Genomic DNA, 25,179 nt, shown 5'->3' on the forward strand with positions numbered 1-25,179 from the left:
AAAGTGATAATCTCCCCACATGTAGAGACATGGGTTTTTTTCTTATGGTTCCTAGGCTCCTTTATTGGGCATTCCCAAGCTAAGGTTTCTGATGGTCAGACCCAATTCTGTTGGATGTAATCCAGTGCTTCTGCAGGATGGAATCAGCAGATCCCTTACATCTTCTGATTCTGGCCTAAGCCTCACACAGTAAGACACTTCTCATGCAAACACAATCAATTGTGTCTTTTATGTCTTTGCTCTACCTGAACGGGCACTGAATACCTTGTTAATTAGCAACCCCCAGTTTTGTGAGCAACTACACAGCAGTAAAGCCACTCAGATTTGTAATGAGGCTTGTTCTCTAATGCCACTGCATCGCCACTGAAAGAGGATCGGTAACCAGAAGAAAGGGAGCGGGCCATTTGCTGGAAACATGCAGGCGAACAAACTACATCCATCAGCCTTGGCGTCACTGATCTAGTCAATCCGGTTGACTTGTTAGCAGGCGCAATTCCAAACACATAGGCATGAGTCTAGGCAACCAGGAGGCTAAACGCATTGTTTAGGAACATCAGGTCTGGATGATGAAAGGAGTTCTAATCAAGAATGTCTAAATCACTGCACAAACAAAGGTTATGCAGAGAGCATTTGTCATGTAAATTAAGAGGCAGTATGTGTGTGCATCTGTGAGGGGAGGGCCGGGAGCCTTTTGTTCGGCAGTTTCTCTGTGTAGTTAGCGTCTCCCCATAACCTATCCACTCATAATAGCAACGATTCAGCATATGGACTCTCTTCTTAACAGGTCAGCACAATGTGAATATGGCCTTACGTACTCGATCCCGCACTTAGGGGGCATGTCACATTTCTGCAGTACTAAGTCCACATACTTAAGCTTCTCTACTTTGTCACCAGGCTGATCTGTTTGTGAGCTGGTGGGGAAATCAGTGTTTAGTGACTTTTTCCTCTGAACAAGGCAGGGGGTGATGCTGAATCTCTGAGAAAGTCACAATATTTGTTTGAGGTCTGACTTTTTGCACCCTCCCCATTTCACAATGTGTGAAACGCTGGGCACAATGGCACTTTTCGACATTGAAAACACATGAAAATGGACATTTTTCTCATGCATTTCAATAGAAACCGGGCTGACTACATCTGCACTCAGTCAGACCCCTGTTCCTGCACTGGGATCAGCTAACAGAGTCCTACTGATCGGCAGAGTGGCCTGCTAGGGGAACCTGACACAGGTCAGGGGTTTAAATCTGTGTAACCCAAGCAAAGTTTCCAGTGCAAATGGAAACATTTTCAAGTTTGTAACAGAATATAAATTAATAATGATAGATTTTGGATCAGTTTGCAAACGGTTAGTGTAGCCTAATGCCGCAATTGATCAAATGCAGACAGAAAAATGGATGTTTTGAGTTTGTAAACAGTCTCTGTATAAACAATTGAACAGAATTATCTGCATTCTTCTTTAAATATGCTTAATGCTGGATAAATCATTTATGATCTGATCCTGCTCTAGTGAAGCCAACGGGAGTCCTGCCATTGACTTTTAGGAATAGTCAAAGCCTGATCCAGTCCTCCTAAAAGTCAGTGGTAGGACTCCAGATAAATCAAATATTTGTAAGGTGTTGGGGGAAAGATGCCTTAGCTTTCCATGTTTATATCTGACCACCTGCTTAGTGAGTTTATAGAGGATCATTGTTTTTGGTTTTCCTGCTTCTGGATTCTTGCTAGCTAACAGTTTTATTTGAATAATATCCTCAACATTTCAAAGCCACACCTGCATCTTCTGCCTCCTGGCTGCAATTCAGTTGCAGCAGATTATTACTCCAAAAAAACAACCAAGCAAACAGACATTGCCTCTGACCTGTCAGAACCAGTTCAGAATGTTCTTCTAGCACTCTGCTTAACAGAAAAATTAGGCACTATTATTGTAAGATTATATATTTACCTTGTTAAAAAATATTTGTATGCAAGCCACTTTTTCAGAAAAAATTACCCAGAACATGCTTGAATGTACTAAATGAAAGGGTTTGTTATTTTAATAACTGCTCAGGCACTGCTGTGCTGCATTTGGTGAAGCGTTTTATAAGTTCTTCCCCCCCCCCCCTTTTTTTTTTTTTTTTTTTTTAAAGAAGATCTCAGGTGTACCCACCCACTCCAGATCTTTACCCTATGCTGTGGCCAGAGTGATATTTGAGCATTTACTGAAGATAGGCCTGAAGCACAAAAGCATACATTCAGATTTACTCTGATTCTTCAGTCAGACCCTTGGGCCTGCGAAAAACTCAGGCTTTCACATCAAACCAATCCAGGGCTGTGTTTCCAGCCACCTGTGGTCATTGAAGGCTGGCATTAATCTGAGTAGCTATCAGCATGAAGGCCCCAAATTACTGCAAGTGGACATCCATTTTGCCAATAGTGATGGAACCTACTACTGCTTTGTAAGAGCGCACACTTAACACCTACACAATGTCAGGAGGTCCCTGGTGCACTCACAAGGATAAACATCTCCCTGGGATGGACCTTTTCTCCTTTGTAGCTGTGGGAGTCTCCAGTAAGACATCTCTCTGCCTCCTCTGCCATAGGCACCTCTTTTGTCATCAAGTTCCAGTATGCGGCATGAGCTGCAAGCATGACTCTCACTGCCCGTGACTTTTGTGAGCCTCTAGAGTGGATCTTATATAATGCACAAAAGCAGTTCCAAAAAGTGGCCACATTCACTAATGAGATGTCTAGCCAGGTGCTGCCCCCACAGCTGCAGGCAAGAATCAAAGAGAATTCTTGCTAGAGCCCTTTCTCCTGCAGCTATGGAAAAGTTCAAGCAGCAGGATACAAACGTATCTCTTATAGGGCTGCCACAGAAGATGACGGGTGTTCAAGATATGTGTGTTTAGAAGAATCTTGCTCAGAGGACTAACAGAAAACTGAAAACTAGAGCTTTTGAAAAAGCAGGCTCTGGGTACTAGAACTCAGATGTAAAGAAGTTTTTTCATGTCTAGAACAGGTTGACTGTAGGAAGGTTCCACTGTACATATGAATATAATGTATATATCCAAACGTGTATACTTCATTTTAAAATCAGAAACACAACGGTTCTGTAATCTTTAAAGAAGTGTACACCACTGAAAGTGTTCTGACACCAAACTTCTTCTACAGTAACACTGTCAAAATGCCCTTGAAAATAACTTTAATTCAGGAAAATTCATTTCCTTTTTTAATACTTAGGAAGCTGCAGATGAAACACTGCTCAACTTCTTCAACTAAGGGTATGTCTACACTACGGGATTATTCCGATTTTACAGAAACCGGTTTTTTAAAACAGATTGTATAAAGTCGAGTGCACGCGGCCACACTAAGCACATTAATTCAGCGGTGTGCATCCATGTACCGAGGCTAGCGTCGATTTCTGGAGCGTTGCACTGTGGGTAGCTATCCCGTAGCTATCCCGTAGTTCCCGCAGCCTCCCCCGCCCATTGGAATTCTGGGTTGAGATCCCAATGCAAAAACAGTGTCGCGGGTGATTCTGGGTAAATGTCGTCACTCAATCCTTCCTCCATGAAAGCAATGGCAGACAATCATTTCGCGCCCTTTTTCACCTGGATTGCCCTGGCAGACGCCATAGCATGGCAACCATCGAGCCTGTTTTGCCTTTTGTCACTATCACCGTATGTGTACTGGATGCTGCTGACAGAAGCGGTACTGCAGTGCTACACAGCAGCATTCATTTGCCTTTGCAAGGTAGCAGAGACGATTACCATCCCTATTGCACTGTCTGCCATTGTAAATTGGCAATGAGATGATGGTTATCAGTCATTTTGCACCATTTGCATTTGGAAATTGGCGATGACGGTTATCAATCTTTTTGTACCGTCTGCTGCTGTCATGGGTGCTCCTGGCTGGCCTCGCTGAGGTCGGACTGGGGCGCATGGACAAAAATGGGAATGACTCCCTGGGTCATTCCCTTCTTTATGTTTTGTCTAAAAATAGTCAGTCCTGCCTAGAATATGGGGTAAGTGTACTAGAGAACCAGAGAGTACAGCCGCTCCATGTCAGAGCCCCAGAGATCCCGCAGAAATGATGAGCTGTATGCCATTCTAGGGGGTGCCCCTGCAACAACCCCACCCGTTGCTTCCCTCCTCCCCCAACCCTCCTGGGCTACCGTGGCAGTGTCCCCCCATTTGTGTGATGCAGGAATAAGAAACACTGACTTTTAGTGAGATAAAATGAGGGGGAGGCAGCCTCCAGCTGCTACGATAGTCCAGGCAGGACATTAAAGGGTGCGGGGGGGGAGGAGCGCAGCCTCCCACTGCTATGATAGTCCAGGCAGTACAGAATCTTTTCTTTAGACATGAAAGGGGGAGCTGATGGAGCTCAGCCTCCAGCTGCTATGATGAGGATGGTTACCAAGCCATCTGTACCATCTGCCGGGAATCATTCCCATTTTTACCCAGGTGCCCCCGGACGACCTCACCGAGGCCAGCCAGGAGCACTCACGGGCTGATGATGACGATGGATACCAGTCATTTTGCACCGTCTGCCACCGGGAAGGGGATGCTGGTGTTCAGCGCTGCAGCACCCCGTCTACCAGCAGCATGCAGTAGACATAGGGTGACACTGAAAAAAGGCGAGAAACGATTTTTCCCCTTTTCTTTCGGGGGGGAGGGTGTAAATTGACGACATACCCCCTGAAACACCTGGGAAAATGTTTTTGACCCTTCAGGCATTTGGAGCTCAGCCAAGAATGCAAATGCTTTTCAGAGACTGCGGGGACTGTGGGATAGCTGGAGTCCTCAGTACCCCCTCCCTCCCTCCATGAGCGTCCATTTGATTCTTTGGTTTTCCGTTACGCTTCTCACGCAGCACTGTGCTGAGTCCCTGCTGTGGCCTCTGTCTATCACAGACTGGAGATTTTTCCAAATGCTTTGTCATTTCGTCTTCTGTAACGGAGCTCTGATAGAACAGATTTGTCTCCCCATACAGCGATCAGATCCAGTATCTCCCGTACGGTCCATGCTGGAGCTCTTTTTGGATTTGGGACTGCATCGCCACCCGTGCTGATCAGAGCTCCACGCTGGGCAAACAGGAAAGGAAATTCAAAAGTTTGCGGGGCTTTTCCTGTCTACCTGGCCAGTGCATCCAAGTTCAGATTGCTTTCCAGAGCGGTCACAATGATGCACTGTGGGATACCGCCCGGAGGCCAATACCGTTGATTTGTGGCCACACTAACCCTAATCCGACATGGCAATACCGATTTCAGCGCTACTCCTCTCGTCGGGGAGGAGTACAGAAATCGGTTTGAAGAGCCCTTTATATCGATATAAAGGGCCTCGTTGTGTGGAGAGGTGCAGGGTTAAATCAGTTTAACGCTGCTAAATTCGGTTTAAACGCGTAGTATAGACCAGGCCTGAGGTGCAGAAATCAAAGCACCAATCTCGGAGCATTTCCTAGGTTCAGATGACTGAGGTCTGAGAGGTGGTAGTGAAATTTGTGGGGAGAGATAGCTCTGTGGTTTGAGCATTGGCCTGCTAAACCCAGGGTTGTGAGTTCAATCCTTGAGGGGGCCACTTAGGGATCTGGGGCAAAAATTGGTCCTGCTAGTGAAGGCAGGGGGCTGGACTCAATGACCTTTCAAGGTCCCTTCCAGTTCTAGGAGATTGGTATATCTCCAATTATTAAATTTACAAATTTGCCCCAAGGCATTTGAATGAAAGGCAATGGAACACTGAGGAGCAAAAGCACACAAGTGAAATACAATAAACTTTCCAATGAATCACTGAAGCAGAAGACCTCTCTAACTCCATCCTTTGAAGGAATTGTCTTGAGTTTTAGAATAAGAAAGGCAAAGGGAGAAGAAATGAAAGAAAACAGCAGGTATAAGGGACATTTATCAGACCTGCTGGTGCGGAGGCAATTTGTTCAAGAACTTCTGGGTTACCTGGACCAACAGAGACTACAAGCACCAAGACATAATTTTTACTTCAGTGTAAGATCCTGTTATTTGATTCATCCAGTAGTAATCACACCAACTCTAGAGGCTACTGTGGTTAAGTTGCTATGATAACAGCTCACGCAAGGGAAAGGGGGTAGTCATGAAAATTGCAACTATATATATATATAAAAAAAAAATCTAACTGAACAACAGAACCCTATTGTAAGAATTTAAGGCATCAAATTTTTAGTTTCTTGTATCTGTTAGATTAAATGTTTTTTTCTTGGCTTGCTTCTTTAGCATTATGCCAAATTAACCTCTATTTGGTGTCATCAGAAACCAGTGAAGGTTATAACAAGTTGGAATGTTAATTTAGTCAGAAATTGACTGAGAAATAATTTGTCTATACATCCCTGGAAAAGATGGCTGTTGTGGTCACACAGCTAGAAAAATGAAGAACTGTGTAACTAACAAGACAAACTGTATATCCTGTACTGACATGATAGCTTTACCCTTTTTTCCTACATGTTCCGGATGAAAAGCTAGACTTTCACTACTAGGAGAAATCACACAGATCAACTGGTGGCACAATCACAGAACATAAAAGCCAATAATGGGGATTCAATTAGTGGTTTTCAAAGTCAGAAGAATTTTTCTGCCAAATATCAAATTGTTCCTGCGGATAAGACACCCTGTGTGAGTCAAAACAGCCGATCTACATTTTAATGTCCATATGCCGTTACAATTTGTTATGTCATCAGCAATGTCTATTCTGTACATTTCAAATATCAAAGGCAAGAGGCATACATGGTGCAAATCTTACCTTCCATGTTGCTGCATTGCGTCTGAAGTAAGCAAACATTCGTGTGAACCAGTTGTAGATTTCATTTAGTGTTAGTTGCTTTTCTGGAGATTCGAGGATAGCCTTGTGAAGCAAATAAAATGCATGATGATTTATGACAAAACCCCCAGCAAACACACCTACACTTTTACCTTAATGGATTAAAAAAAAATGAGATTTGGAGCAAAAATCCAAAAGAGGGTTTCACAATGTGTTCTAAGATTAATGGCTGTATTTAACAGTTCAATGGCAAGATTCAGAATGGAATTATCTAATTGTTTTGAGTTTTTATTTCTGTTTCCTTACAGAAATATTAATTTATTAGTCATTCATAAAGCAGAATCAAAGAGAAATGCAAAACATTTCACTAGCTGATTAAAGCTCAGTAATTATTTAGAGCTCAGATTAATTCTAGGGATCAGAGATTACTGTAGCTTGTGATAATTGACTTGCCATCTTTAAACAGGCTCATTTTCACTGTTGTGTGAAATGAATTTCCTAATAATCACATCGTATTGTAATACTTAATCAAAAGCAATTATGTTATATATTGCAATTCTCAAAACCCTTATAGGAAAGGTTTGAGCATGCCTGCATATTAAAGGGTTCTAAATCTATTTAATCTATAGGGTGGATGTATAAGGACAATTTTGGAGCGAAATGTGGTTTTCAAGAACTTACCTGCCTAATTAAAGATGCATACGTGAATGGTGGTCTAACCTCTGCGTTCTTATAAAATTCTTGGTTCTGAGCAAGATCTGCTAAATAAGAGCAATTGTTCTGTTAATATCAGAATCAAAGCTTCCTTTGCAATTTCGAAGAGAAAACAAATAATGGCCTTTGCCATCGACAGTCATTTACCTGAAGAAATGGCCACATTGTATTTATTAGGGCACCGCCTCCTGATTGGTTCAACGTTGTGCATGCTGGTGGTAGTGATGACAGAAGGTCCCTGGATGACAGGAGTGATGGGTGTAGTTGGGGTGGTCGGAGTATGAGGTAAGCTCTGTGGAGACGCCTCAGAGGCAGTCTTTGACAGTGTGACACTTGATACCAGATTCAGCTGTTGAGGGTGAGAGAAAAGAGGGTGAGAAAAACTTTATTAGAAATTATATTTCTTGCAAATTAAGAATTATGAAAATCGTTTCCAGCTTTAATAGTGTTTGCAACCACTAAATGCAGAGAATGCATCTTAAATACTTGTTTAGCTGTGGCACCTCCTTTAAAATCCACGACAGGAGGATGAATGTATAATTGTCTATATGATGTATTAAAAAAAAAATTGTAACCCAGTAAACAAAAATGCTTGCTCTCAGGCTTTGAAGATTTAGGACAAAAATCCACAATTTTCAAACACCTCATCGTATATATTCATTTTAATATTTTATTTTTGTTCCATTGTTTTGCAATTTAAAACCCACACATCTCTTATTTACATGTTAATAGTCTGCAATTGATCTGTTTTTGGATATTTCCTCAAAGACATCAGGTTTGAAATAAAGACAATGCTTTGTTAGGAATGCACTAGGAAGAAATGGAAGATCAGTACAGCATTTGGGCTTTTTCCATTCATCCATTTTAAACGCAAATCCCAGAATAGGTTAACTCCAGAATAATTTAATTAATCACACTGCATGAAATACTGCAGTCATTAAGCCCAGCAAAAAATGACACCGTTCTTTTCTCTCCTTGGTGTGGAACGCTATTGTGCTACCTGCAAAAACTTACAAGCATGTAATAAAATGACAGCTAGCCACAAGCAGGCTTTAAAATGTGACTTCCCCAAGAACGTATAGCCATACGTAACTGTTTTTAACATGCACTTCCATCTATTTCATCAGTGTGCATGTGTAACATGGACCCTTTCTTTGGCACCATTCGAAACATAGAATCATAGAATTCAAGATCAGAAGGGACCATTATGATCATCTAGTCTGACCTCCTGCAAGATGCAGGCCACATAAGCCGATCCCCCCACTCCTTTAGCAAGCGACCCCTGCCCCATGCTTCGGAGGAAGGCGAAAAACCTCCAGGGCCACAGCCAATCTACGCCCTGGAGGAAAATTCCTTCCCGACCCCAAATATGGCGGTCAGCTGAACCCCGAGCATGCGGGCAAGACTCTCCAGCCATACCCTCTGGAAAAAGGTTAAGAATATCATATCATTGACCCATTGTACTATTTACCAGTATGGCACTTAATTAACCTATTGACTAAAACAAGATGCTTCACTGCAATGGGCCAATCTTGGTGAAGTACTTTAAATAAACAATATGATCCCAAACTGCTCCATCAGAAAGGGGGCCTGAGAAAAGGGCTCCTTTCAGTACTTCCACATTACTTGCCTTGAAGCATTATTGTGAACAATATTCTGGGTGAAATGCTGGCGCCACTGAAATCAATGGCAAAATCCCATTTATTTCAAAGGGGCCAGGATTTCACACTGTTTATTTGCAATTAATATTCTTTGCCTGACATTAAACACTGCCAATTGAAGCTGAGGCATGCACCTGGCATTGGCTTCTGTCAGAAGATAGGATATTGGGCTAGATGGACCTTTGGTCTGACCCAGTAGGTCCATTCTTATGTTCTTATAAAGACAAGCCCCAAAACATCCATAGGACTCATTATTATTGTTCTTGACATGAAAGTAACCAGATAAGAACACTCACATTAGTAACTACCAATAATTGCTCTCTTATAAAAAAAAATAAAACAGAATTTGTCCAAAACAATCTTGGAGGGGGAAAAACCCCCAAAACTTTCTAATGTTATAGAACGGATATCAGCACAATACACCAATAACCCACAAGAAGGGTGCAAGTGAACAAACTGTTCCTGCTTCTCTGTTTTGAACGTGAAATACAAAAAGCTCAAGGAAATGTTAGCCCCAACAGGCTAACACAGTGAAGTGTTATGTAGCTGGGACTGCGTATACTGTCAGTTCAAGTACTGATCCAAAGAAATGAGTTTGGGAGAAACAGATCTGCAAACACACGTCTCTTCATGCAGGTGCTTACAACCTAGAAAGTCTCTTCCCAGAATGGAAAATATTTAACACTTCAAGGAAATGTAGATTATATGATCCTATGGGGGGGGAGGGGAGCGGAGGGAAGGAAAGACTAGAAAAGGCAATAAAATATATGTCCTGAGTTCCTGAAGAATCATGCAATGAAGTGAACGAATAAATACAGCTCAAAATATACCTGCTGTGTTAGTATTTAAATGGGTGTGGTTTATGTTTTTAAATATTACTTATACAATATAGTGTGAGAGTGAAACCAAGTCATTTTGTGGCCTGTTTAAATTTAAGTACACTGGGGTACATCGGGGTGCACATATAGCAATATCCTCTTGTTATCCATCTATTACATATAATAAAAGGAGTAATAATGACCATAATAGCACAACTGACCGGTCTCACCATGAAATACAATCGACTGTATTTAATCTCAGTTTCTAAATGGACATTTTAACAGTCCAATAACTGCAAGCAAATCTGCATCAATTTTAAGTGCCCCTCCACAGCACAAGCTCAGGAGACATTCTCTTCTCTCGGAAAGATCACTGATACTGTTTCATCATTACTGCCCAAACCACTCCATTTCCAAAGAATTAGATTCTTTTTAACTGTTTAGAAACTTAACATTTAATCTGTTTCCACTAGAAAACTGCAAAGAAAGAATCTGCAAAGGTCAATGTTCTCTGCTTAAAGAATCTGAATGGAGTGTAATTTCTTTAGGCTTCCAGCGTAGGTAGCAACTAGAAATAAATACAGAAAGAGAGGCAGAGCAAAGAGAAGGGCTTTAAGGGAGTTGACAAATGACACTGTGATTCACACCCACTGCTAGGCTGCCACTAATAAGCTACAGAGGAAGCAGCCAATCTCAGCTAATTACCAGATAAAATTGTATTGTAAGGACTCTAATTAGGAGATGCTTATGGAGGTGATCTAATGATTAAACACTGCATTCGAATGACCCCACCATCAATGTGCAGTGGTGCAAGATGTCACTGGAATATTTTGTAGAAACAGTAATTTTATTTCAAGGAGGGGAGGCAGTAATATTTGTAATAATGGCTATGAGGTAAACTAATTAAAAGACAGTTCCTAAAGGAAGACCGTGGCTTTGAGCAGCTGTGGCTGTTCCAAAACAAAGTGCCAAATCTCAACAGAGGAGCTGCAGTCAAGTGGAAAATTTCTGCCTGACCTCTGCTCTTGCTATTAATTTGCAGGAAAACTAATGACACATATACATATTCCCACAAAATTGTTCTAATTGCTAATTTGCCAAAGGAGCCCAGTTTCCAAATTAAACATGACTGCAGTCTGTGAGGAAAGAAAGAACAAAAAGCTGGAACACTGTGAGCATAGTGTGTTTCACCTCGGACTGCCATTTGTATGACTGAACCAACAAGTTAATGAAATCTCGACCTTGTCAATTGCTAGAGAAGTTTTACTTTAAGTTTTGTTTGATGATACTATCTCTTGCTTTTGGAGGGGCCTGAGCCTTACTGGTTATGGTGACAAAAGTATGTAATGAGGCAAAGGGAAGAATAAGCGCAACCATCTACATTTTTAATGCTCAACATGCTGCTTTCATTGTTATCTATAAAATGTAGACTTAAAAATTAATTGTGAATTAGAGCAAAATAACAAATTATGAATGGTGTTGATTTTGTTGTAATCTTAAAATATTAATCTTAATTGTAAATGATTAAATCTTAATATCATCATCAATTAGGAATGAAGAAGTGTCTATGTTCTGTGCTTCTGGCTGCCAAAGATGATTATGCAGGGCAAAGATCAGGAAGGGATTGTACTGGGAGGATTTCTTTTCCTGATGGAAACTCTACAGAATTTCTCTGTGTGCTTTCTATTTAAAAACAAATTGCTCTGATTAGAAAAAGTTGTTCACGGCAAGATTGGCTACGACAAGATTCCCACATAGTGCCATTTTTTGATGAGGTATCAATTTTGCTGCAGGGTACTGAATGCTAGTCACCAAGCTGGCTTTTTTAATGAGTATTGTTCTTTGTATTTACAATTGGGCACATAACATGCCAGGCACTGTCCAAGCACATCGAACACTGTCCCTACCCCAAAGTAATGTTTGTAATAAGTGAGTATTTCTCCCTGGAGTTTGTTTTTGAAATATCTGTTTGAAAGGCCTGTAGTTTTGCAAATTCCACTACTGAAGGATTTTACAATACAGGTAGCTCACACCTCTCTAATCTAACCACCATAAATGCCATCATTGTGTCAGTGTCCAATATTCTGCCTGGCTTTTTATTGTTATTTAATCTTTACTTTCAAGAAATAGCTTTTTTTCTCCCTTTTAAAGATGCTGATGACTCATCAAGAATTCATATATATATATATAAACAAGCCAGAGAGGTAACCCTCTCCTTCACCCCATAAAAATAGATTTCTATTAAGTGGCTCTCCCATTAAGACTTCCTTTGAGTTCTCTCCATGTAAACAGATTACATAACAGTGGCTGCAAATAAAGAATCTGAAACATTTTAAAAGAAAAAAAATGTAAGTGTCACATTGGGGCGTACCTACTGCTTTAGGGTATTGATTTTTCTGCTATTGGTGCTGCCACTCTGATCACAGCTGAAATTGATGAAATAACTGCACAGAGTTTCTGGACGTTAATCACCCTGGTGCAGAGACTGCTGAAGGTGGAGGGAAGTGGGGGTGCAGGACATCAAGCTTTGTTAAATTCTGTGTCTTCCTGTACTATTTCAGCCTGGACAGATTACTGTATTAGACGTAGGATCTGGCAAGCAACAATCGCTTAGCAGGTGTTGTTATTGGCAGGGATACTAAGGAAACCCAAGTTGAGGAGTGGGACTTAATGAAAAACACTATATAAAAACAGCTTTTGTGTGTTGTACTTGAGAATCTCTTTTTATTGCTGCATATCATTATTTTTCAAACTATAAGTACAGCTACAGCAGCTAAAATGCTCAGTCATTACCTAAACAGTTAAAAGGCTATTTTATTGCAATACTTTGTTTTCACAGTTGCTAAAAACAGTATTTAAAAACAATTGCAACTGCTATGTTTAGAGTAAAAGAAAATATTATTAAAAAGGAATATCTAACCATGCATTTCATTTAAAATGCCAACCGTTTCTTTAAAAATTTTATGTCAATTTCATAAAGATGGATGTACTACCTAGTACACAGAACGTCTTGTTGGCCAGAATAAAAAGAATGCCCCTTTTTTTTCCCCTCTTGTCTAGGCAGTAGCTCTTTTATGTTTAGTTAATACCCCAAAGCAGAACAAGCTTCTGATTTATTCTAGTAGGCTGACCTCCGACATGAATGAAAACGGTGACCTTAACAGCAAAACTAAAATAAAAAATTCTTAGGAGTTGTTGTCGTAGTTGTTTTTTTAAACACTGGAAAAAATCTCCATCTCTATACAATGCATCACAGCGTATTCCCCAAGGTCAACTGAATTCATTTTGGAGGATTTGAATCTCAGCTATGGGAGTTATATTCCTTATGCAGTAAACTATGTGGTACTTCATTTTCTTTTTAAAATGTTACACAACTTGGGCATCTCAGTTATAAAGTCACAATTAGACACCTTTAAACAGTGTATTGATTATTACTATTACAATGGCTCTGTAGCTCCCCTCCCACTTCTTGCCTCCAACTCTAGCTCTCTGCTCATGAGTCCTCCCAGCAGTAGGGCCCAGAATAACGGGTATTTGTACACCCAACAAAGGCTGCTCTAGAGGGAAGTGATGCATGTACAACTGTCTGCCTCCAGTTTGGGCCACGATTTAGCACAGGACTTAAGCATGCACATGCTTAAGTCCCACTGACTTTAATATGACTGAAGTGCTTTGCTGAATTAGGACCTTGGTGATATGTTATGGCTAAAAAAACATGATCATTCCACTGTCTTTTCCAAGATATCAATTATTCCAAGGTGCTAAAGCAATCTAAAGACTGACACATGTTCCTTAACATGACTAGACCTGACAAGTTGCTGTTTAACACGGTTGGGTTGAATGCACAGAGTTGGACTATGGTCTGAACAGTCCAAAAATACTATACTAATTGATGTGATATAGCTAAACAGGGCAAGATTACATCATCGCTTTTTGGATGCCATTTGTGTTTCACACTGGCCATTTGGTTTTAAGAGCCACACAGTATAATGGTTCACTCTTCATTTTGCCATCTACTTAAGAACGATTTAAAAATAAGCATTAAGAGCTTTTAAATAGAAAAAATATTTCCCATAAACTCTCCATGCAGTCATTAAAAAAGCTGTAATTTTAAATTCCAGTTTATTGTTATGTTTGGCTTGGTAATGTCTCCTTTAAAATCACAGATGTACCAAAAATATATTAATCCTAAAATACACCTTGCATTAGTTATGGCGGGGGAATAAAATTAATTACTGGATGTAAAAAATACTTTGCAGTGTAGTAATGGTCATCAGATCTTTTTTTACCAAAGTCCTACCCCACTGAGTTAAAAGGACTGGGGTCTAGCACAGTCTATGTGATGCCTGTGTTTTTTTTTTTCCACAAGAAAAGCACAATTTATGCAAAACACTATACTTCTCCATCTTATAATTAATTTTCAAATGCTTCACCTATACATATTTTAATAATTTCTGATTTATCAGATGGTATCTATAATAAATTTTTCTATATTTCAATAAATGAAAAGAAGACAGTTTCAATCCAACAACAGAGTGTCACACAATATAGGCCTGTCAGGCACCAATTTTTACTTCTAACATGTAAGTTAAAGGATAAGGAATTTATAATGCTGCCTGTGAACGAAACCACTTTTCATACACAAATGTGATTTTTTTTCCAAAGGGTAATACAACAGTACATTTACATAAACTAATCCAAACAATCTATGTATTTGACAATGGCAAACCTCACACAGACTGCCTATTGTTGGTTTACATCTTGGAGTTCTTTATGTTGGCTTGTAACACTGCTCTAGCTGTCAAAGGTTTGACTTGGACTCTAAATAAATGGTTATAGAAGTGCTGTGCAGCGATATTGGACTTCTTTGCAAAAGAAAACCTGCTGTGTATGAATTCAAAAGCTATTAATTTTTCAGTCAAAAATATTCATGCCTATTTCTTTTAATAAAGAAACACTGTGCTGAGCAACGGAGAGATAATGTTGACTAGTGGTACAGAATTTTCAATAGAGCAGTTAAAAATAAATTTAGTGGGAGGTCCCCATCAAAGCTATAATTTTCCAGAATGTAAAACATTTTTAATACTAATCAAGACAGCCCATTTTTCCCCATTCGTTTTTTTTTTCCTGCCGCTTTTCCCTGGTTATTGGCTGCTTAATACTAATCTGCATGGCGACACCAACTGGTACCTTTGTAGCCTACAACACAACTGAAAGCTTACTGCCTGTTGATACTGAGCGCTGATCACTAGCCGAACAGCACTTGTCTTCTTGCGATTACTTTCCTTTAGTTTTTAATCCTTCCTTCTGAGGGGCACCGTTGCTACGAAAAGTCTCTCAGCAGAATGCTTTGAGACCCCCACAGATTATTCCGCTCTTAATTTTTAATCCAGTAGGATGGATAGAAACCAAACTCCCTTCTCCGCATTCTGCTGGGTCTATAGTCTCTAGTCCACAACATAGTAAAGCATGCACATTCAGTCTAATGCGATCTGAAGGATAGGAAGAGTTATTTCCAGGTACTTTAAGTAGTTTCCTTTTGTGATCATCCTGATCCATTGGATTAAGCAATTTGTGGCATCTCTGAAAGGGCTTATATTCACCACCCTCAAACTTCCTCCAAAAGGCATTGCTGAAATTGAGTTGGACTGTTGCTCCTATGCTGTTGAATATTCTGCAATTTTTTTTCTAGTACCTCTCTATCCACTTCTGCAGCCATTTATTTCCAACTACATGGAAACTGAGAAATTCTTCTCTAGTAAAAATGGATGTGCAAAGTGTTTAATGATTTTATGTTCTCTATCTCTGTAATGTGTTCTGTTTCAGACATTAATTTTGTCTACCAACTGCATCTTGGCAGGCTACCATATTTGCTGGGTTAATAGTCTGACTCCTTTTTATTTCTATCACCATAAATCATAAACGTATATGGGTGTGTGTTTGCTTTATTTATAGAAAAATAAAATCAGTCAAAACAGATAAACCAATACTTGGCCATTACGCTGCATCATTGCATATTGATTAAAATTGCTAGTACTAACTATAGATTGTCAACGCTCAATTAATTTTCACACAATGACTCAAAGCAAAATCAAATAAAGGCAGTGTACCTTTAAATCTTACAAATCTTAAAATCAAGAAGCAAAGCACTCTCTCCATTTTGAATAATCATGTGAAGTTATGAGGAATTTTTTTTTTTTAGCATTCTGCTGATATGAAAAAAGAACAACTGAAGTGCAATTTGCTTCAGGGAATAAGGTGCTAGATTTGCCTTTTACAGGTACTAACAGTTGGCTTTGACTATTGGACTATCTTTACTTGTAAGACCAAACATTTTATAAAGAGCAGCCTGTAAAGTTTATCCCTTTCACAAGCTATTTCTGAGAGCAAGTTGGATAAATAGGGGTTTCATGGACTGTAAGTACTTTAACAACCGACACTGGGTGATACTGATTTTGTTGTTTATTACCATCATCGAAACGTACATGCAACTAGAGTCTACACTATCTGAGCCTAGGATAGGATCACAGTGAAAAGTGAAATAAATATCCTAAATAATATAATTTTACCTTGAGCACTAAAACCACTCTGGTCCAAATGCTCCTTTTGGTCACATGCAAATTCAACTTACCTAGAGGGGCTTTACATGCATATACATGAGGGTAGAAAAAGGCCCAATGTGACATTTAAAGTTAAGACTAGTTTTAAACCCCTTGAAGGAAAAAGACTGTGGGAAAATCGGGTTTATGTGGCCATGAATACTCGAAGCCGACCAACTAGCGATGCAATTTTTGTCTCTTCATTTTGACAGTCTTTTAAAGTAGGCCACACTTTGTATTATGCTCTGAGGTGGGAAACAGGAAAAGAGGTTGTTGTGAGGCTTTGTTCTGTTTCTGCACAGAACAGTACTTACAGGCTGAGGGGTGGCTTTTGGTTCAGTTGACTTCACATGCAGGTGTGTCATCATAGCTTGCAGGCGCTCTTTGTCTTTTGCAAGCTGAAGAAAAAAAATGCTCCGTTACTTCGATGAATAAAATCCAGAATTCTACTTATTCCTGATTAAACAGCTGGCACCACAGACATGACAAAACAGTTTTATTGCTTAGTAGTTTGGAAATTGTATATGGTCTTTTCTGAAGTCGAACTAACTCGTGGTGCTGGGTGTCAGTATTTTCCAAAGCAAAATGCATTAGCCCTTGAGTGAGGAGCGCTAGACCTGCTGGCACCAAGGGGGTCATCACAGCCCTGACAGCTAAAAGACAATAGTGAATCATGTTTATTAACCAATCCTATTCACGCTCAGTAGGCAAAGCAAAAAGCAAATTATACATTTAACACTCACATTCAAATATTTTCTTGCTTTAACGTAACTCCTCCCACCCACAAAAAAAACAAAAACAAAAACAGAATATAGCTTTTATGTCACATACTGCTCATGTGGTGCATAGAGCAAGCAAAGAGGCAGGAGTGGTGAAACCACATGAGGCAGCCTCAGAGAATTTGAACAGGCAGCTTTAGAAAGCACTGTGCTTATTTAAATAGCAAACATTTCCTAAAATCAGAGTGACTTACTACTCTCTTATAACAATAATATATAGCTCTTATAGAGCACATTTCATCAGTAAGGTCTCCAAGTGCTTAGCCAAGGAGGTCAGTATCAATAGCCCCATTTTACAGCTGAGGAAACTGAGGCACAGGGAGGGGACGTGACTTGCCCAAGGTTACCCACCAGACCAGAGCTAGGACAAGAACCCAGGGCTCCTGAGTCCCAGTCCAGAATTGTATCCACCAGGCCACACTGCTTCTGGAAGGTGGGGTAAAAACTGGACCAAGGGCAGTATTAACTCTGAGCAGAAATTTAAAATGGCATCCCCTTGGCACATGTCTTTAACCAACAGGCTAGGAAAGTGTAACCATATTAGGAACTATTTTAATAGTGTTCTGTCCCTTAGTGTCAACTGAATACTGCTCAAACCAAAAGAAATCCAGAACACATAATGCTTTAGGAATGCCTCTTTTGCTCTTTGTGATTCAATTATGACACCGTTTGTGAGCACTGGGGAAAACAGTTCTAGTCTGCGTGTCATGTGTAAACATGTGCGCCCCCCCGCCCAATGATATGCTTCAGTCTTCTCAGTTTTCTTTAAATTTTCTACTGAAATCTCCATGCAAGTCACAGTTTGGTTGCTTGGACTCTCACGTTATACTGCCTTGATTACGTTTTTTTCTTTGTACAGAAGCTGGTTTGCGAATACATTTAGAATGCAATGATCAGACTGTAAGCTTGCTGTTTTGAGGGACCTCAAAAGCTCTATGTGTAAAAAGTTTCTTTGCCAACTATACATAATAAAAAAGGTAACATATACTAACACTAAGAATAGAAATAATACAAGTAAAAGGGGCTGTAATTACTACACATGCCCAATAAACGGATTCCGATTTTCTTCAATGGCATTTAGATCAGGCCCATGAAATTGAGAGTTTTCTCACATATTCATTATCAAGTCTGAGTTTTGCTCTAGAAAATCCAAATTCCTGGTGCCAAGAGGAGAAAGCTAATCACATTCCAGGGAAAGTTTAATAACCCTGCCCTCCTTATCAGAGTCATCTGTTTAGAGTAGTAAAACTGGGTTAAATGAATGTAAAAGAAAACTCAGTCATAAATCCCCATTCACTACATTACAGTTAAGGGTGTGTCAATCTGCCCAAGGGGAGGGGTTTCTAACTGTGCCAAAATGTCATGATGGCTTGAAACTTGGCATATAAGGTTTCAAAGAGGAATTAAAGGGAGAAAAATCAATGTAACTGTCTGGTTTTGTGCTTTTAGAACACAAAAGTCACTGGGATTTTCATGTCACTATTTTTTTTTTTTGAAGTGCACCGGATAGCTCAGAGGATTGGCGTTGATATATGGAATCTTACAACAATGGGTCAGCAGTACAAATCTGATCGTTGATAGGTTGTAGGCAAACACTGTTACCTTCTGAAGGAGGTTCTCCAGCCTGATGGCAAGGCTTGAGGTTTCAGTTCAGGTCACAGCAGACAAGAGCCCATATTGAATAACAGCCTTCACCAATGACACCCTTTCCAGCAGTCAGGCCTTAACATGAAAATTCAATATCCGGGCCTGTGTTCAATTATCCTGCCACATCTGAGGGCTTGTGACGGGAGAAAACTTTTGTGCAGAAGTCCTCCCTCACTGGGAGAGCCAATGATGGAAAGGAATAACGACAAGGCTGGAAGGAGATGCAAAGAGACTCCTATGTCTATAGCAGATCCTTCAAGATCTAGCTGCCAAATCCCCTGGATGTTCCAAAGAGAGGTAGGGTACCAACCTCACACTCCTGATGGAGTGATCTAGTGGAAAATCCTCCCCTGATGTCTTCCTGTGGTCTTTTCAGAGGAAGTGGGGGTCTGACCCATCATATACATTAATGTATATCAAATCAAACCAATGAATGCTTTTAGTCTCGGGAAAGGGTGGCTGTGCAGTTTTCCATTCTCAATAATTTTATCTGTTGAATAGCTGGGCATGCGAGTTGCTTGCAGTTTAGTCTGCACACTAATCTTCACTCAATGGACTAAACATTGCAGAAGACTGTTATTTTAGAAACAAAATAAAATAAATACTCCCATCAAAATCAAGACCTGAAAACTGTCTGCGTGAAAGCAGTGAAGGCAAAGAATAGGCAGTTTTCTAACATTCAGCACAAGGGGAAAACCCAAACGAGTTTCTTTCTGCATCCCACTGTTCCCATGGCACAGTACGTTTCGTTCTGAACTGGAAAAGTCCTTATTTTTATTGTTCTCCATCACTATCTTAGCATTCTTTTAACACAGTACTTGGTGGATGAATTCTATTAAAGATCCTCTTGACATTTCAGGCAGACACATACTAATGTTTTGTCATAGTCTGAGAATTTGAATGCTCCTCCAGTTAGGCAGGAGTTTAAATTATGAAAAATAGAAGTCTCTCGCTTTCAAAGCAGCAAATGGAAGTGAAAAATCCCAAGAATTTCTTTAAACTGCTTTCCATTAGGTCAGGAAGCAGGAGAATACAAGACCATAACTCCATTAGTACCACCCCACCATTCAGTTAGATCATTCAAAAGAAGTCATGAGGGCTTGTTAGGCCACTGATGTGAGGAAGCTCTCATCAGTGAGGAATTGACTAGGGCTCCAAAGGTCTGGAAATGGGGACTATTAGTGTTTTTTGCAGGAAAATGCACTTGATTACTCACAGCATTATTTGAGAAAGACTTGTTATGCACAGAAAATAAACTGATTACCATTACTCTTAAATGGGCCATATTCTGACTTTTCAAAGCTACTTATAAGCATTGTTTGTTTCCCTGATGATCTCCTGTGACAGGAGATGAATACATTAGCTCTGTCAAACTGTGCAAAGGTCATCCAACATGCCCTGCTGTACATTAGCCTCTCAGTAGCACTTGACTGAAGGTGCATGTACACGCATATTCCAAATGTGTATGGGGTAAGATCCACGCCCCTGACTTCAGCACTAAAACGGATTACTCTGATAGAGGAAGGTGGGGAGAAGGACCCTCATAACCCAGGGGTACAGGTCAACTCCCAAAATACTGCCTCCTCTGCCGCAACACTCATTCTTTCCCCTATATCCTTCTCATTGTTCCTTTCTGTAATGCTATACAACCATTTAGACTTCAGGGGATCATCTGGACCTTCTCTGCACTGTGGCAAGAGGTCTTCACTAGCAACGTTAAAACCCTGCTGTGGCAGCACTTTAACGGGGCTGTGTAGTCCCAGTGCTGGAAAAAACCCACCCCCCCGAGGGGAATAGCTCCCAGCGCTGGTGCACGGTCTACACTGCCACTTTACAGCACTGAAACTTGCAGCACTCAGGGGTGTGAGAAAGTTGCAGCGCTGTAAAGTGGCAGTGTAGACAAGGCCTGAGTTCAATAGCTCCGAACCATCCCTAACAGGTAAGTGTCCAATCTAGCTCTGAGTACTGCCAGGGCAGTGGCTTCACAGAGTTCCCTTGCCCACTTAATCTTCTAATTCTGAAGTATTAGCTAGTATTTCTAGTCAATTTTATAAGGTGCTGCTCACTGTGGTGTCCAAGTGCTGCTAATCTAAAGCTTCTCCTGACAATTATTATTGCAAACACTTACAAAGTACTGTAAGTTTATACAGCACATTATAAACCTAGATAAAAAAATCACATACCACCCTGGCTGTGAAGTGGTTAAAATCTAAGACACACACACACACACAGAAAGACAGGACACTGGGGCGGAAAGAGGACACACTGCTGATAAGACAGAGGCCAGCCCAGGAGAAGAAAGTGCCACGAGCATGGGAAATGGGAGATGAAGAGGAAGACTAGGTGCACAGGGTGAGGTAGTAAAGGGGAGAACAGAGGGTCTTGGAAATAAAGGATTTTAGGCAATAAGCCATTGGGTGGGGTCGGGGGGTTAGGGAGAACAGGACTCAGAAGGGACAATGCATCCAGACCAGTAGGAAAGGAAGACAACTTTAGCAGCAGCGTTTTGGACAGCCTGAAGATGAGGGGAAAGGAGGCCAGTCCCCAGTTTATAATAATCAATACAAGATTGTTATGTCTCTGTCACTAGTAAGGATTATGGTTTCCTGTGTTCTTTATAACATCCCTTTACATCCTTGAAAACGGGCCAAAGTAACCTTTTCTCTGCATTGACAATGGCCAGTTATCTTCATCTTTTCCCTCTTATATGCTATTTTTCAAACCTATCATCATTTTTCTTGCTCTCCTCCAAACTCTTCTAATCTAATCCGTTGCCCAAAAATGAATGCACTACTTCAGCTGAGGCCTAGCTAAACAGAATGGCATGTGGCTTGCTTGTATTTATACCTTAATCTCTTATTCTTCCTTCATTCCCAGCCACTCATTTCTCGCTCTGCAGTTCCCCTAATGAATGGTGATCATGTCAACACGGTTTCAATCATGTAAAAATACCAGAAGACTATGTTGCTTGTGGTATTTTAAGTATGTTTGTGAAGGAGATACTGTGAGACCAAAGATTCATGATATTTCTGTCCAAATACAAATCTGACTTGATGTTAGTTTCCATGAGCATTCGTCAAAGCAAGAACCCTCACTTTCTTTAAGCTGCACTGGATATCTCTGTATGTGTATGTTGACAGAATATTATACATAAGATTAACAATAGTAAGAGAGAAATCGAGAGAGAAAATCAAATACGGATCCATTACACTCAAACCAAATATAATACTTAGCCTTAAAGCTCAGTTACAAAATTAATTCTAGGAAAAATAATTTAAAACAGCTATTCCTGATGAGATAGACAAGAAATTTAATGGACGCAGTCAGAGAAGTACAAAATCACAATTCACATTCTCAAGATGCTTCAATGAAGGGGCAGTGGATGACATCAGATGGTAGGGTAGTCCTTAATCTACAGCACACATTTGGCTCCTCAAGAGTTTCCAGAAATGGAACGGTGCTCCACTTGCTCAGGCTGTTTCAGGGCGAGCAAGCAGAATGATGATCACAGGAGTATGAGGCAAGTGTCAGAAGAGCTGAGCATGTGGTCAGCTAATTTGGGTCCCACCCCCCACAGAAACAAGAAACAGTATTATCATGACGATACAGTGATACTTCCTCTCCCTACAAGGAGCCACATCTGGAGCATGGAGGAGAGAAGGGACACATCACATACATATACCCACCACCGGTGCAAGAGGGACTCTGAGGATATTCTGCATCGAATGGCATCTCAGAGAGCCACAAACCAAAGGTGGTATCATGCCTTGGTATCATATGGATAAGTTTCCATTAAAAGCATGAGGAAGTTGCAATATGATTATGCAACATCATCTCCCCTAGACTCAGCCACTGCAACACAGTAGGTCAAATTCTACCTCTCTCCAGTAAGGGAGTATGGGGTATAAGACAGGGCAGAATTTGGCTCATTGCCAGGATCACAAGCCCTCATCATTGTGTGTCACTACCAGCCCATTTCTTGGCAAAGCTGAAATCTAGCACTTCGAGTACCAATGGGGTAAACTGGTTTGGTAACGGGACACCATGCCTTCGCTGTCTAGGTCACAGAACTCCAATCCATACATGGCAGTACTGTCTGGGTATTGTTACTGCTTCGGAGTCGTTTGATAGCCATGTAAAACATGATCTTAATCTGATTGTCCAAATTCCAGTGGGCTAGGTGACTACATTGCAAATAGTACTGCTGGGCCAGCCCTCTGTTCCGTCAAGGCTTTTTACAGAACAGGCCAAACCTAGATTAACTAGTTGCTGGAGGAACGCCCCAATTACTCTGTGTAACTCATTATTTGAGGAATAGGTTTAGTCTATGCCCACGAATATTGTCTTTGCTACACTAAAATCTAAGGGTCGTTTCTCTTCTGGTATCTGTTTCACTCTATTTTCAAGATGCAAGTGCAAATGCCTGATCCACAAGACCCTAATGCATCATATCTATTGCTTATGGGTCTATCACAGAACAATGAACTTTTAGCTAAGATCAAGCGTAATATCATTTAAATATGGGAGATGTATCCTATCAGGGACTATATCCTGCCCTTTCAGAGAATGGACTCTGAGCTAAGAGGTCTTTTCCAACATTATCATACCTTGGATCATCATTCACTCATTATGAACAGTGCTCCTGTAACTAAAAAAATAGTGCCGGAATGCACTTCCAGTAAGTGACTGTACTGGAAGGACACCATTTCAGCTCCCCAGAAGAGTGCCAGAGCGGTGGTCTGGAGCATTTCAGCACGACTCAAGCCCTGACTATGATTAGTATTATGTAACACCGATCAATCTATCACAATAGCGTCACACGATTATAAAGCACTAGCTATCAAAAACCACCTATACCTTGTTCAACTCTTCGTGCAGGGCTTCATCTGACTGTACCTAGGCAATACAAACTCCTATTGATCACAGGACTGCAGGATTGAGCTGTTGTATTTATTTAGATGGAATAAATGGGCTATGGGTGTTAACATAACCCAGTCATTCATTTAAATTAATACAACAGAGCCTATAATGTTTTTCAGACTACAACCCAATCTAGGTTTACCTACAGCATGACTGTTATTGCCCGTTGGTGAAAGATTCTTTTATATCTCAGTCCACCAGTAAGACTGTAGATTTTTTTTTTTTTAATACCCAGGAAACTTGTTAAAATAACAAACCATTTCTCACAGCAATTTCTGCAAGACTCTGCTATTTTACAACTAGTAGTTTGATTTTTATAAAACTTGTATTAAAATAGTTTATATCGCTTCAGCTAATAGTGGAAGACTGTCTTGACTGCAGTGTTACTGAAAGTAAAATTAGGAATATCTATGAAAGAAAAAAGCTAATTTGTAAGATAAGAAGATAAAAGGGATTTAAAAAATGGTTATCTTGAAAAGTAACAACAAAAAAGTTTAAGTGTGTTTTTGCTGATTTTTCTCTACAACTATTTGAAGCTATAAATGACTTAACTCAGTAAAATTCCAAATGTAATTATCTTCTGTACTTAGCCCAAGGCTTTCCATATATCTCCACATTGCTGTCTTGCATACAAAATAGGTTTTTCAATGGCTGGTAACTATATAATGTACAACATTGTTTTAATTTCCCCTCTTTTGCTAACCTCTTGACTACACACAGTCAAAGTCGTCCAGCTAGAGCAGTGAGGCACGGGGAGATATACAGAACTCAAAAGTATTTTAAAAGGCAGTTACATAAACAGGTCATACCTCTGAAATTGCACATTTTAATAAGCTCAAATTTTACCCCTTTTTTTTGCACTTAAACTCATTTGCCACAAATGGCAAAAAATAAAAAGACAGTATTATTAGTATATGAGAGATCACCAACAAGCCAGTTCAAGCAGTATTTTGAAACAAACATTGATCATTTCTTCCATGCCAGCAACTCTAAACCACGGGGAAAGTTTTCCATTCCCCACCTATTTCTCCTTGTGCCCCCCGACCCCCGATTTGAGAATAAAATGCATTACACACATACTGATGGATTCCCAATCAGTGAGCCTGTTTAAGCTTCCTATTTCTTTTCAAATTATGGTTTAGAAAAGAGGAAATGAAGCAGCAGTTTCTCTGACAGTTTTTAAAACTACTACAAGTAGGTTTTGAAAGCTTGTTTTCAATCATAGTGGGTAAAGCAGAACTCATTTTACTGCTGTCGAGAATTGGATGTGATCAGTACTGAGG

The 25,179-nt window shown here is 40.2% G+C and overlaps 1 protein-coding gene across 16 annotated transcripts in view; it reads right to left on the reverse strand.

Annotated features, from left to right (window-relative positions):
- FOXP1 (forkhead box P1) overlaps window positions 1-25,179 on the reverse strand; it is a 498,144-nt gene that overhangs the window by 19,798 nt on the left and 453,167 nt on the right. For 14 of the 16 annotated variants that reach the window (XM_045023138.1, XM_045023137.1, XM_045023134.1 and 11 more), the window contains 4 exons: window positions 16,865-16,948; window positions 7,620-7,821; window positions 7,440-7,519; window positions 6,741-6,842 (listed from right to left, as the gene is read on the reverse strand). In XM_045023138.1, coding sequence (XP_044879073.1) covers window positions 6,741-6,842; window positions 7,440-7,519; window positions 7,620-7,821; window positions 16,865-16,948 — 468 coding nt within the window. The remainder of the gene's footprint in view (window positions 1-6,740; window positions 6,843-7,439; window positions 7,520-7,619; window positions 7,822-16,864; window positions 16,949-25,179) is intronic. The other 2 variants (XM_045023148.1, XM_045023143.1) reach the window with 1 other exon arrangement.

This window comes from Mauremys mutica, chromosome 7 (genome assembly GCF_020497125.1).
Source record: "Mauremys mutica isolate MM-2020 ecotype Southern chromosome 7, ASM2049712v1, whole genome shotgun sequence".
In the NCBI taxonomy this organism is placed as follows: Eukaryota; Metazoa; Chordata; order Testudines; family Geoemydidae; genus Mauremys; species Mauremys mutica.